Source organism: Pelmatolapia mariae, linkage group LG23 (genome assembly GCF_036321145.2).
Source record: "Pelmatolapia mariae isolate MD_Pm_ZW linkage group LG23, Pm_UMD_F_2, whole genome shotgun sequence".
NCBI classification, from domain to species: Eukaryota; Metazoa; Chordata; class Actinopteri; order Cichliformes; family Cichlidae; genus Pelmatolapia; species Pelmatolapia mariae.
Window position 1 is genome coordinate 12,692,815 of NC_086246.1, and position 14,686 is coordinate 12,707,500.

Genomic DNA, 14,686 nt, shown 5'->3' on the forward strand with positions numbered 1-14,686 from the left:
AGGTTAGTCATTAATATACTGCTGCATGGGATGAGCTGTAGTTACATCGTAAGGTTTGAAAAACTGAGCTTTAAGATGAATAGTGGTAATAAAAACCGAGAGAGGCCGACAGTGATCACTGACTGTTTTTAGGGGCTTGTTGAGATTAAGTATAACAAGATACAAAGCACTAAAACATGTTAAAAACACAACAGCCTTATTAAATGCAGAGTAGTTTGTGCCTGAAAGCAGGATTCATCACATCATCACTTAAAGACCCGATAGCAGTAATCTGGGGGCACCAGAAGAATATATTGTATTCCAGTGGGGGTGGTGCCAGCCCATGCACACACCCCCTCTGGACCCGCCCCTGTTAAGGATGATAAACTTTTCATTTCTCAAACGTCATAATTAAGAGAAAAACGCATAAGTTTTCCTATTAATTATGGAAATGGAGTAACAGCCACTTTGTCTTTACTGTGTGCAGTGCTCTTGCTTACTGTGGTGTTAAGCCGCCCCTTTAAGTGCAGAAATCACACGTGTAATAAATATCATGGAGCCCGTTACGCTGCTTTATCTCGCTTACACACGTGGGGGCGTGGCTTTAACGGCCGCGTCATCTTATCAGGAAGAAAGGCTCCAGTTTACAGAAAGCTCTGTGGAAGCGTGGAGCCTGAACACCTACACGCGAGTAAACAGTGTGCCTGTAAGTATTCACAGACGATGTATTATGTCAGACAAGCTGTTATTTTACCAAAATGCTCGTCTTCGTTTTGTCTGCGTTGTCTTGTGTAACTTTCTTCGGAGGCAAAGTTTCCCCGAGTTGACTCAAGGGCATCAAGCAAAGTAGCTTTCTATCCTCTTTTCCGTTTTCATGCCAGAGTCTGTGTGGATTTCAGTCTGTTTAAGTTCTTATCGTTCTCCGAACCACTTTTAGCAAAAGATACAACATTAACCGAGACAGCCTCTGAAGTATTGGCTTTTTAAAATAAATTCGGCATGTATCACAGTGATCATTAAATGATTATTTAAGTGCTTCAAAGTGTGTTTTCATATTTTTCTCGAATCCTTCCGCGTGAGATAATCCCATCAAACGCGCCAAACGTGTTTCAGTGAAGTTTAAATAATTAAAGTGAAAGCCTCCTGGGTTAAATGTGTGTGATTGTTTTGTTTTGTTTTTAATTTAATTTAACTTTTTTAGTCAGCGTGTCCAGGAGTAGCAGCAAAATTCGCAGTTGCTATATTTGGGCTGCCATAACATTCATTTACGCTATTATTGGACAGTAACTTTGCTTTGATAGTGCAGAGTTGTGGATCTAGGACATGCCAGCTAAGATTCACAGATAATGGGTATTAGACATCTGTGCTCTGCAAAGGTGCAGCTAGAAAGCTACCGTTAAATTCAACCTGTTGTAACTCTGTTATTAAGATTCATGTTTGTTTTAGGTCTCATCTGCTGCTCTCTCTGCTGGTTTGTCAGTGCACTATGCCTGATGATATGGCGAGGCCTTTAATCCGAGAAAGAGCTGGGGGCTCCAGACACCTTGAAGCCTCCATGCTGGAGCCCAGCACCCTGGTGATTGGCATCCTGGGCACCGGCGACTTCTCCCGCTCTCTGGCCAGAAGGCTGGTGGCCTCCGGCTATCAGGTTGTGGTGGGCAGCCGAACCCCCGCGCGCTCCGCAGCTCTGTGCCCCGAAGAGGCGGAGGTGACATATGCAGCGACACTGACACTCACGTTCACACTCGCAGTGTAATTGGTGTTTTTGTTTCTGTCCCTCTGGTGGTAATTATACATTCCTTTGACTTTTCCCCCAGCAGTGATAATGGATGTTGTTGCTTTACCTCATAAACATAGCTACTAGATAATCTCAGCTGATTGAGAGAAGAAGATGAGAGTCAGCTGCAGTATGGGAGGAGCATACAGCAGTCAATCCATCAGCCTGCGCCACAATACATTTGCACCACAACATGACTTCTTGTCAGCCCCTGATTAAGTTCCCATCTGCAGCTTGAATAATTTTTTTTAAGGTTTCTTCACCACAGGCATACAAATATGGATGAGGAACAGAGAGTGCTATTGTTATGTTTTTCACATGCTGTTACAATGGCTTATATCAAATGCGTTCAAGTAATCCCTCTCAGCCAACAATTTAAGTCTTCTCTCAAGGCTCAGTTTAACACAGTTGTCTTTACTCTTATGGGGTGTCAGTGACTCTGGCAGTCAGCGCAGAAAGCCCCACTCAGCTGCTGTTAAAACCCCTCTGTTAGTGAAGGGCAGCCAATCAGAAAAAGGTTGGCTTAAATTGAGATGAAAGGCTGCACCAAGGTCCAATATAATTTCACTTCAGTTTTGTTTATATAGCATCAAAACACAACAGTCACTTTAAGGCACAAGAGCATACAATAATTGAAAGAAAACCTGAAGAATCAGATGATCCCCAACGAGCAGGTGCTTTGGAGACAGTGGGAAGTAAAAACTCTATTTTAACAGGAAGAAACCTCTGCAGGTGCCAGGCTCAGGGAGGGGCAGCCATCTAAATAAGGATTATTGTGAACTCTGGTTCATCCAAATCCCCTCCAGTGGATTACAAGAGTAAACATAAGTAGCTGAAAATCACCACATGATCATTTTAAATGAAAGTGGCAAGGGTTAGGCATTTTCTTATCATTCCTTTTGCTAATTTAGTGTTAGTGCCTCCTAGAATTCATGCTCAGTAATCAACCTGTCTTTTATAGGATCTGGAAGTTGGAGTTGGGCTATGTTGTAAACTTTATTGTTGCTCTGCCAAAAAATTGCTGACTAAAATCCGTAAGATGGCACGAGTTATGGTCTCATGTCAATGTTAGGTCTCACACACTATCTGACTAGATCCACTTCCACTACTGTCACCAGTGTGGAGCCTTTTACCAGTGTGCTTTCAGCTCAGTATAGGCACCTCGAAGCCACAGGAAAAAAAAAAAAAAAATCTAAGGGTCAATTCTTCTTTGGAGTCAAGCCATGTGATGAAATGTGTAACAGCAGAATAACCTTTAACGTTGCCTTAAAAGCTCATGTGTGAATATAGGGTCAGAAATAGCAGTTAAATTTAAGTAAGACGTGTATGTAATGATATGCTCCTTTGCCACATGGAGTGTTTAATACATGGTCAAAGCACAGTTAAAAACCACACACATACATTCATCCTAGTAATGCTCTCCCCCCCCCCCCCCCCCCCAAAAAAAAACAACAAAAAAAACAAATCAAAACAAAAAAACAAGCTAACTCAAACTAGTGCCTTGTGGTATCTCCTTTGTTGTTATTCTGCTAAGGAAATGGGAAATAGGTGCAGCGTATTGTATTATCACCTTTATTCTTCAACACACCCTGCAGCTTTCTTGTCATTTCTTTAAATAGCCTTCTTTAAGGACTTTCAAAGCTCTTCTTTGGATGTTGGCTACCTTTTCATCTGTTCACTGTCAATGTGATCCCACACTGCTTCAATAATGTTGAGGTCTGGGGAGGACACTCCATGATTGTCATAGACTTTATTGTTGCACTGCCAAAAACAGCACTGACTAAAATTACAATAGATCCCATTAGCCATGGTCTCGTGTCTCACCCAAACCGTGACACAAGACCATGACTGATAGTGTTCAATTGTATGTTCCTCTTTTCAAGCATTCTTTAGCACTGTGTTTGGGATCATTGCTGGCAAATTAAGTTGTTGCCATTCAGATGCTTTTTAGATAGAGCTAAAGCTCAACTTCTTTATATTCATAATGTCATCGATTTTGTCAAACCAGTGTCCAAAGAAAGGGTTTGATAGACATTCAGAAAATCTTTAGAACTCTTGCTTAAGACTGCTTTTAAGAACTACAAGAAGGTCTGGCTTGAAGAGTTTTAAACAGAACTGTAATAGCATATGTATACTGCCTGTTTATTCATTTGGAAGCTGCAAGAGAGGACTTCCTGGCTTATTTGAGTTTGAAATTCAAATAATCCCAATAAAGTTTTTTTTTTTGGTTCTCTTCCATGGTTGTTTTCAGTAAACATAGTTTGTGGTTAATGGGGACTGTGCAAAGCATTCGACTGAGACTGACAGCGGCGAGCTACAGGGTTTTAATTCAAACATACAATTTATCTGTCACATTCAGAGGTGTGTTTTTAGAGCCAAATATGTATTAGGGTCAAGGAGATGCTTAGTGTAAATACTGTAAGCAGAGGTCTATGCTATGCTATGTTTTACTAATATTTGACCAGGCTGTATTTAACAATACTAGAAAATCAACTAATGAAACAAGCTAAATATAAGGGAAAGTTTTGATATCTATATAGAGCGTGAACGTTTCTGTCTTTGTCCATCAGGTGACCTCGCAGATGGAGGCTGCAAACCAAGCAGACTTGGTTTTTGTTGCCGTGTACCCTGAGCACCACTCTACATTGGTCCACCTGAAGCCAGCACTAGCTGGAAAGACTCTCGTGGATGTCAGCAACGGTTTGCAAATCAAGCAAGAAGGGCCTTCCAATGCCCAACAGCTGGCTGATCTATTTCCTGAGAGTTATGTGGTCAAGGGGTTTAATACCATATCAGCCTGGACGCTACAGGCAGGACCACGGGATGGGAGCAGACAGGTAGGGGGACGTCATCACCACTCTAAGACTATTTGCATTCACGGAGGTCTGGTGGTATATGCGGTTTCAAATGAAATCGGTTTCTAGCCTCTAAACTTGTTTGTCTTTATGTCGTCTTTTTCTCCAGGTTTTCCTCTGCAGTGACGATCAAAATGCCAAGAGCTCTGTGATGCAGCTTTGCCGCAGGATGGGCTTCATCCCTGTTGACATGGGCCTCCTCTCCTCTTCACTAGAGATCGAAAACCTCCCGCTGTACCTCTTTCCATCTTGGCGCACCCCCATCATCTGCGCTCTGGCCCTCTTTGTCTTCTTCTACTTGTATAACTCCGTCCGCGATGTCTTGCATCCCTATGTGACGGCGAAGAAGAACAATTTATACAAGTTACCCATTGAGATTGTGAATGTTACTTACCCATGTGTAGCCTTGGTGATGTTAGCACTGGTCTATCTGCCCGGTTTGATTGCCGCCTTCCTCCAGCTGTGGTGGGGCACCAAGTACAACCGCTTTCCTAACTGGCTGGACCATTGGTTGATCCAGAGGAAGCAGTTTGGGCTGTGCAGCTTCCTGTGTGCAGTTCTACATGCGATTTATAGCCTGTGTCTTCCCATGAGGAAGTCCGCCCGCTTCCAGCTGATCAACAAGGCCTATGAACAGGTTAGATGAAGAAGAGAGGTGTCAGTTCAGACGTTCCATGAGTCTAACAAACAGGACAGAATAAATATAATATACATATATATACAGAATAAATATACATAGTCTGTAATTACATTTTCCAACAAACTGATGTATTCTGGTAAACTTATATTTAATCTGTTAAAATACATAGCAGTGGGTTTGCGGTTTGTGGAAGCAACAATGTTCCCCCATCACATTTGAATACAATGACCAGGAAGGACGTCTCCCTTTGTACTAGTCTCTTGCCAATATGCCCAAGGCAGAGGAGAAGGGAACTCATAGGCGTTTTTGTGCTGAAGAGGGGACATTTAAATTTGTGTCTGCACCTTACATCAGGCCTACGCTTTATTGTTGGACGAGGAGTCCTCTTCACCAAAGAAATGAAAATGCAAAAGAAGCGACACCATCTGCATCTTAATAAGATGTAATCTTCCTCGTAACCTTAAGCTTCATCTCCTGAACTAAAGTCAGGGCTCTAACACACGAAACATTCATAAACATCCTTATTTATTTATAATAACAGATAGTCATTGGTTACTCGGTTATTATCTGCCCAGGTAGGCTGGTTGTTCTGTTTGTGGCAAATGGGGAAGTTACAAAGCGCCCCCTGATGGACAAACTATGCAACATCAGCAATCAGAACATGGTTGAAGGGTGTTTGTACCGTCTTTTTAAGTGCTTTTCTTCAACACTTCTTTAGCACTTAAGAGTTAAAGGATCTGAAAAGGCAGTTGTCAGTTTCACGTTTTTGTCATGCTCTTGAATATGTTGCTGTTGCCCTTGCATTGACTGCATGTCTATCAATGTTGCTTGTTACGCAGGTGCATGCTGGCCACCCAGATTCATGGGTTGGGGAGGAAGTTTGGAGGATGGAGCTGTACCTGTCCGTGGGCATCATGGCTCTCGGGCTGCTCTCTCTGCTGGCTGTCACCTCGCTGCCCTCAGTGGCCAACACTGTCAACTGGAGGGAGTTCACCTTCGTTCAGGTACGCACCCACACATACTTCAGCCAGATACTTCATGCTAGCATGTGCTGTCAAATGTTTTTGTTCTCCGTGCTTGTAGGATGATAATCAAAGACGTTGGAGACAGGCAGGACGTTTGAGTTGCACGCATACGAACAGACAGGCGTCACTCTGATGTGCAGACAGATGCACGCTGTGTCTCTTACACCACATAGTGAATGTGTGGCAGTAAGACACATATACAAACACTGACTCTTAGTGTTTGCAGTCCCGCAGCTGCCCCAGATTTGCTGTTAAACTTGTGCTGTGACAAAGCCGTTAGGAGGGTTGTGACTCAGTTTGTACACACACTTCCTCCTCTCCTCTCCTTAAACCCCCCCCCCCCCCCAATGGCCTCCAGTTTTCCAGGACGTGAAGTCTGTTTGTGCCACTTTTCCCATTTCATCTTCCTTTAATTCGGTGGCCTTCAGATTAGTCACATGTCAACAGTTTGTGCGATGAAAGCACTTCTGGACTTGTTGTCAACAGCATGGGTGCACGATTTGTTTGTTTTTGTGGGTTTTTTTTTTTTCTCTCTCTCTCCTTTTTTTTAAATGCATAAACACTGTCAGAGCTAGCAACTGTCAAAGTATCCAGAACCCTGTTTTTGGGGTCTTTTTTTTAGTTTCTGATTCAGTGTGGGCACTCTCGGACAGTTAAGGAACCTTTGAGTGATCTAGGTGTTTAATTTATATAGATCTGAGCAGCTCAAGTGACTGGTATTGGGGTTTTTTTGTTTTTAAAGAAAAAAGTCAGTACAAAGATGAGTGGTGTAAGCAACGGTTAGCTCTAAAAATGGAACAAAACACAGTGAAATCAATAGGCAAGTCCAGACTGCATTACATGTCTATAAAACAGAGGAGCTTAGCAGTGCAAACTCAAAATAGAAAAAGTTGAAACAGGATTAAAAAGACAGTAAAAGACCACAGCAGCTCTGTTTCTGAAGAGCTTCACTGACTCGGCTCTGCTGTTCTGTCTTTGCGGCATTAATAGACACGCGCACATACAAACCTCAACAAACCAACAAACCAGGGCTACTTCCTCCATCTAGTTTTTGTGGTGGCATTGAGTTGCTATATCAGTTCTTAGCTGGCTAATATTTTAGGTGCTTTAGATGTAAAGTACTCTGAGTACTCGGGTACAGCAGAAAAATGCTATATGTAAACCAGTCCATTTATAAGTTGCTGCTCTTACCCAGGCATATGCAAATTGTTAAGCCCAATGTGTGACCCACCTGCCACTGGGACACTAACTTCAATATAAGAGCAGTAAATTTAGGTCATAGTAATGAGTAATATCTCAGGCTAACCACCTCCTATTACCAGTTTAAATTCCCTTTTTTAATAAATAAATGTATGTAAATATGTAACCTGCCAAGGGATTGCAGATGCAAATTAGCTGTAAGATAACAGTGTTACAGTGCATCATGGCAGCCTTTATGTTAATTTTGCACTGTGTTCTTTTTCAAATAAAACAAAAAAACAAACAAATAAACCTATGCGTAAGGAATTTTGACTTTCAGTCCCGATCAAAAGTTTAAGAGCACTTGAAAAATGGCAAAAAAAATCATATTTTGCATGGTTGAATCTCAACAAGGTTCCAAGTAGAGCTTCAACATGCAACAAGAAGAAATGGGAGTGAGACAAAACATATTTTTGAGAATGCAATTTATTGAAAACATCTTTTGATCGGGACTGTTTGTTATTAATGTGGCTTGCCTGCAGTACCGTTACAGTCCACCAGGGCTGGACACACTTTGGGAATCACTGTTTTAGGTGACACAAATGCAAAAAAAAAATGTTCTGGGTTTAAAAATAATGTGTTTTTTATGGTTTAATTTTTAGTATGTGTGTTTAAGCACTGCTTCGTAGCAGAATGAAGACCACCCTGACCTGCACATTTCTATAAATGTGTCATTGCTTTTAGCAGTGAGGATAAACTCAAGCAAACTTTGAAGTTTTTAAATCATTAGGAAAAACTGCCCCACCAGCCATCAGACTGCAATAAGCATTGCAGGACGTCACATGATATAAATAGAAAATTATTCATCTCTTGCCATTGCAACTCACTTGGTGTTTAATTCACCTCGAGCTGAGCACTTGGAGAGCACTGTTTCTGTTGGTGAACCTGTGGAAGGATTCATAGCAGAAACCTGCAGCCGCCTTTGGCTGTTGGCTTTGGCTCTCTGACGACCCCCCACCCTCCCGTCTGCCCTTGCACGATGAGGTTTACGGTCAAAAACAGCCTCTAGTCTCAGCCTAACCCTTACTGCTACATGAGTCTTTGTCGCCGACCATCCCACCACTCTTTTTCTTTTACGTATTTGCTTTTGAGTTGAATTATATTTAAATTTCAGGAATATCCCTTGTAAAAAGTTTCAGCCTCAATAAATCTATTATGTTTTTTGCAACTAATTAGGTTCACTGGCAACAGGTCAGCAACATGAGTGCGTCTAAAAACAGCTTATTAGAAGTAAAGGTTGGCAGAGTGTCAATAATCTGCGAAGAAACTGCATCTACGAATTGTGGAACAAGAATAATTTAGAATAATGTCCCTTAACATAAATTTATGAAGTCCTTGAATATCTCATCATCTACAGAGTCTCTGTATGTGAGGGACAAATCAGTTATTAATGCCTGTGATCCTTGGGCCCTTGGGAGGCACTGCAATAAAAACAGACACGTGTCTGTCATTGAAATGAATGCATGAGCTCAGAAACACTTTAAAGCTCTGTCAAACAAAGAGGAACTCGTATGTTAACATGATTCAGAAATGCTGCAGCTGTCTCAGGACCTAAGCTCTTTTATACAAAGCAGAACTACCCGGCTTTTTATCAGCACTCGGTTCAAAAGTCTGCATGACTGATGGTACGGCAGTGTTTCAGTGCCTATTTGATTGGCAGCTCGGACGTCTGTAAAGGCACCATGAATGCTGAAAGGTATATACAGTATATACCTTGAAAAGGTATACACAAATGTTCAATTCAAGTTTATTTATATAGCACCAAATCACAACATTTGCTTCAAGGCGCTTTATATTAAGTAAGGTCAGACGACCACCATATAAGCAAGCAGTTGGCAACATTGGGGAGGAAAAATTCCCCTTTGACAGGAAGAAACTTCCAGTAGAACCAGTAGAATTCGATTAAAAAGTCTGCTAAAATGTAGCTCATTTTTAAATCTATGGATGGAAACAGCAATTTTAATATTGCATTTTTTTAATTGTCAACACAAGGAAGCTAAACAAATGCAATCAGTGTTGTAAGATTTTATTAAAGGTATTAATTAAGCCCTTTATTCTGCTTCCTGCAGTCCACACTCGGCTACTGCGCCTTATCCATGGCTACCCTCCACACCCTCATCTTCGGCTGGAACCGCGCCTTCCTCTCGGCCCAGTACCACTTCTACATGCCTCCCACCTTCCTCCTGGTCCTCATTCTCCCCCTCGCGGTGCTGCTGGGCCGCGTGGCCCTCTTCCTGCCCTGTGTGGGCCACCGGCTCAGGCAGATCCGCCGCGGCTGGGAGAAGAGCCGGCACATCCGCTTCATCCTGCCAGACGACGACTGCCGCAACGGGCTGGAGAATGTCAGCAATGTGTGAGAAGCACCGTTTTCAGCAGCGTGCATGGAAAACCCAGACTCATGAATATAAAGCACATAGAGGATAAAAGATTTATACACTCTTTGAGCACTTTGGAGGATCATCTCTGGCCTTTTGAGGGGGTTCAGAGAGGATCCTCTTCAACAATTAGCTGGAAGACTCTTTGAGATTTTTAGAGCGGTGGTGCCACCTTTACTGCTCGATGCATTGGTAGTTAGACTGCTTAGTTAACGTTTAAAGTATTTTATCGATCTCTTTCTTTTCTGTTAATCCAAAACTGAAGAGCAGTATTCATGCAATCAAAACAGCCTCTGTAACCTTACAGCTGATAGTCGAGCTTAAATGAGGTTTACTATGAGCATCACAAGTGCGCTTGGCTTTCCTCACGCTGTCTGCATTCCTCTCTGGGAGCATTTGGTGCTGTACAGATCTGTTTCTATTTGAAGTCATTTGAAGGTTTTCTTTTCTAATTTCTCCTTTTCTTCCCTTCACAGTGATCAGCACTGTGTTAAAACTATTTGTTTTGGGAAAGGCATATCTTAAAGAAAAACAAACTCCTTCCCAGAGTTGACACTATGTTTTGAATCCTCTCCTTTACAGAGAAACACTGCAACAGTAAAATATTAAACTATAATATTTAAACACTGAATATCATCATAATCACTATTTTTCACAATATTTGTCACGAGTGCGTATGTTTGAATTAGGCCATTTTCTCAAACGGATCAGCCGCCTGCCTTGTCGTAACTTAGAGGTGCTAACTGCTCATTTTCCAGATCGATGCACGTAGATGCAGCATCCAGGCCGGCGAGATGCACGTCTGCTGCTGCCATCTCGCTCAGGGGAATCTCACCACGGCCTCTGACTTATCCTGATGTAAAATGTCAGATGTTTCTGCTGCTTTTTTTTTTTCTCCCACTCTGATGAAGTAAACACCAACACAGGCAGTAATATTTCAGTTAAGAAGCTGTATTACAATATTTTACTGTTTACTGTCAATCACTGTTTTACTGTTTATCCAACTGGAGTTGGATAAATCTAAATCTAAATTATTTATTTAAGCTTTACTTCATGTCAGGTGACAGTCCTGACACTAAACTAAGGTACAGCTAGCTTATATTGGGTAAGGTAAGAGCCCATAGTTTAAATGTAACCAAGCATCATGTGACATAAATACTTGTTACACACCAACTGATTGAAAATAGTTTGAAAACTCAGATTCATGTTCATTTTAAGTGGATATATCTGCATGTAGAAACGAATGCAATTTCAGGTGTAATGCTCTGTTAGGAAGCGTGGCACAAAATGAAGAAGTCTTTCACATGTTCTAAATAATCTGTCATACGGAGAAGGCGGAGCGGAAAAATAAAAACGGATTAAAAAGGAAGTTTTGACTCTTCAACCAACTTAAACACTTTTTCTTCATTAAAAAAACTCCCAAAACAACACCTTTGTACATCAGCCCTACGTGCACTCTCATTTTTCTGCTCTTGCCAGAAATTTTCATTTATATGCTGGATGTGTTAAGTCTGTGTCTGTCGTCGTGACAACATGATGATTTCAAGTGTTAATTTATAAAACATGGAATAAAGTTTTCTATAACAGAGCGTGCTTTCACATCTCTGGTGTTTGTCGTCATTTTTGGGGTTCTTCAGATTAGATTAACTTCTGGATTCAAATAAACCATCTTCATGTTTTAAATATTACACTTAATGCCACCAAATCTGCACACACACACACACACACAGCCGAACATGTCATTTTGTGCTTGCTGCCATCTTGTGGTGACTTTTTCTATTGTCTTGCACGACTTCTCCTTTGGATTTTTTCCCCCCCACTTCATGGCCTCCTCAGTCAACAGATCCCAGTCCAGTAGAGGATGTTTAGGATGTAGTGGAAAGGGAGAGTCACATCATGAACAACCAGCCAACAGAGTAATGTTTTCAGCTCCTTGTTGAATCTGTGCCACAAAGAATCAAGCCAGTGCTGAGGGCAACAGGGAGTCTAACCATGTAACAGCAAACTGTACCTAATAAAGTGGCCAGGTACTGAGTTTATATGTGTGTTTATATGACAGAGATGGAAACGTGTGTTTACCTTACTCTGCCGTCATAACTAAAATATGCCTTTAAATCCACATTTCCTGCTGATGAAGCTGGAGCGCCACAACAGGTCTGTTCAGCACGACTGACTGGAAGAAGCGCACATAGATTAATATGTGCGTGCTGCCCTCTTGTGGTGACTTTTTCTACTGTCACACAAAACCACTCCCTTGACATGTAACGATTAGACCTTTTGCAGGAACGTTTATAAGTATAATATATATAATATATATAGGTTTGCTATAGTGGGTGTAAAATATCTCACAGATTCATACTGGAGAGTAGATGTGGATACATCAATCCAATTATAAGTATCAGTACAAGTATCGATACTGACACTGGTATTAGTATCTGATATTTTGTTTCTATGCTTCAAGATCAGCATGTTGTCCACTGATATCTGTTAAAAAATTGGTTTTGGAAATTAAAAATACTCGCCTCAAACACACACTATGAAATGACAATCAATACTTTGTTTTAATTGTCATGTCTACTTTAGTGCATCAGTGACAGATATGTTTACATTCCAGGTCACCAAGTTTCAAAACACATGAAAAGCTTAAAGGTGTGTTTTACCAACTAGTTATTGATGAAAGTAAAAATCACAGTGATCTAGTGGTCATTAAAATGTGTCTAGAATTTGCAAATTGATGACGATTAGTCTCATAAATCATGACTGTAAACTGCCTTTATAGGTTAAAAGTATCGGAATTGGTATCGGTACTGGCAACAGCGACTGTATTTACTTGGTATCCAATCGATACCAAACCCCCCTCCGCACCCCTCCCAAGAAATCCCATAAACCCTCCCACTTCCTTTCTCTCAGCAAATCACAGCACAGCTGACACAACTGCAGCGAGTCGGACGAGCACGGCCTTTGAACAGGAGCAAAGGTGTGCCCCAGTTTCACTGCAGTCATGACTGTAAGTATGACCTCTTTAGTATTTAAAACTTTCCTGGAATCTTATCTAAAATATTAACATTGTTTCTAAGTGATTTCTCTGTAATGTTGACTTACGTATAAATCACAGGGACTGGAAAGAGTTTTTTTTTGGGGGGGGGGGGCAGGAACCAGACCGTTTAGCTCGACAGGTTCTTGTAGTTGTAACGAGGTGTTAAGTTTAAACTCGTTCCTGGTTATAAGCACTGAGAAGAGCATTCAGATGATAGTGAAGATGGGCGAGTGGATATGATCTGAGGATATGCTGTGACTTGTCCTAACCAGGAGGCCTTTGACAAAGCGGTAGAGGAGGTGAAGGTTCTGAAGCAGAAACCGAACCAGCAAGAAATGGGCGATCTGTACGGCTTATATAAGCAAGCTACAGTCGGTGATATTAACACAGGTGAGTAGCGTGACTGTGGCGTGTGTGTTTGACATATGGAGCCACTAACTGTCTGTGCATGTGCGAAAGCAGAGACGGGTGGTACTGAGAAAAATCAGGTTTGACGAGTCCTGTGTTATTTGCTGAATAAGTTCCCACACTGTAAAATGTAATATTGTGTTTAATTAAAAATATTAAATAGGCTGAACTCAATTTTTATCAATTTGTTATTAGAACTCAATTTAAATAACTTACCAGTACTTTTTATGCATAAACGCTGATAAACTCGATTAATTTGAGTTGTCCTAACTTAGAAAAACTAAGTAAGCTGGAAGTTTTGCTTCTCAGTGCGGAAGGATGAAAGATGTGTTTTGAAAATGCCACGTGACTACCGTCCTCCTCCCTCGCGGATCAGTCCGCATGTTCACGGTGCATTTTTTATGGAATATGTTGAGCAAACCTGGAGAAGCGTCAGCTCAAGATATTATTGTTGTCATTGCTGTGGATCTTTACCTGATACACTGACTTGGTGAGTAAATGTTTACTCTTATTCAGACTGATTTTGTGGCTTCTCTTAGTTTAGCACCAGGTTTAAAATCTTGCTAGCTAGTTAGTGTTAGCCTAGCGTTGCTGCTGCCGCTGTGCTCATGTTACTTAAAAATTAACACCACAGCCTTAAAAACCTTACATAAAACTATGTCGGTGAAATTTTCTGTTGATCGTTTGAAATAAATAAGTAAGATAAGAGCCCAGACAAAATTCTTTGGGAGGTGCAGCCGTTAGGGGTGGGGTGGGATAGGTGTGGGGGGTGGATAACAGAGCTCTCCGAAAACGTGGAAGCACTTTTGCAAATATGTGATATTTTGATAAATTAAGTAGATATTTGAGCATTACACAGCTACATTCTCGCCTGAAAATATCTTAAAAGGTTATTTTGTGATCCAGAAAGGGTAGTCTGGGGAAAAGGAGGATCGCATTTGTCGGCCACGGTTGTCGGAGCCTGTGCGTACTTGTAAGCGCGGCAATGGCGGAGGAGCGCCGCTGAAAAACTTATTACTTTTTCTGGGTCACAAAATAAACTTTTAAGATATTTTCAGGCGAGAATGTAGCTGTGTAAAGTTCAAATATCTGCTCGATTTATCAAGACATCACATATTTGCAAAAATGCTCCGACGTTTTCGGAGATGTCTATTTTTTTCATGCTTTGTGGCAGCTTTAGAACATCTGTGGCATCTATTAATGTCAAATCTAGCGTTTATTTAACAACATAAGCGAACTCTATGTTAAAATGATTGCACAGCCATTAAGGATCAAATCATTTTCTGCAAAATGTTCTGTTTTTTCTCCCTCTGCTTGCTTCTTACTGTCTTTGAGGCTCGGGACCAGCACT

The 14,686-nt window shown here is 41.3% G+C and overlaps 2 protein-coding genes and 1 long non-coding RNA gene across 3 annotated transcripts in view; all 3 read left to right on the plus strand.

Annotated features, from left to right (window-relative positions):
- The first annotated feature begins 604 nt into the window (after positions 1-604).
- LOC134621012 (metalloreductase STEAP3-like) lies at positions 605-11,473 on the plus strand. Its single transcript, XM_063467401.1, has 6 exons — positions 605-685; positions 1,426-1,687; positions 4,327-4,593; positions 4,721-5,248; positions 6,091-6,255; positions 9,585-11,473. Exons 2-6 carry the CDS (start codon positions 1,466-1,468, stop codon positions 9,870-9,872), a joined length of 1,470 nt encoding a protein of 489 aa, XP_063323471.1. The 5' UTR covers positions 605-685; positions 1,426-1,465; the 3' UTR covers positions 9,873-11,473.
- Positions 11,474-12,835: 1,362 nt separating this feature from the next.
- LOC134620623 (acyl-CoA-binding protein-like) overlaps positions 12,836-14,686 on the plus strand; it is a 12,256-nt gene continuing 10,405 nt past the window's right edge. Inside the window, exons 1-2 of the mRNA XM_063466852.1 lie at positions 12,836-12,897; positions 13,200-13,317. Of these exons, the coding sequence (XP_063322922.1) occupies positions 12,892-12,897; positions 13,200-13,317 (124 nt within the window). The 5' untranslated portion in view covers positions 12,836-12,891. The remainder of the gene's footprint in view (positions 12,898-13,199; positions 13,318-14,686) is intronic.
- Positions 13,647-14,686, plus strand: part of LOC134620625 (uncharacterized) — a 1,304-nt gene continuing 264 nt past the window's right edge. The window contains exons 1-2 of the long non-coding RNA XR_010092126.1: positions 13,647-13,825; positions 14,671-14,686. The exon at positions 14,671-14,686 is cut by the window's right edge and continues 33 nt beyond it. This is a non-coding gene — a long non-coding RNA (uncharacterized LOC134620625). The remainder of the gene's footprint in view (positions 13,826-14,670) is intronic.

Excerpts from the sequence above, each read along its gene's own strand:
- LOC134621012 (XM_063467401.1), top strand. The coding sequence starts at position 1,466 with ATGCCTGATGATATGGCGAGGCCTTTAATCCGAGAAAGAGCTGGGGGC. Across the intron at positions 1,688-4,326 it reads TGTGCCCCGAAGAGGCGGAG|GTGACCTCGCAGATGGAGGC; the intron begins GTGACATATGCA and ends TTTGTCCATCAG. Across the intron at positions 4,594-4,720 it reads CACGGGATGGGAGCAGACAG|GTTTTCCTCTGCAGTGACGA; the intron begins GTAGGGGGACGT and ends CTTTTTCTCCAG.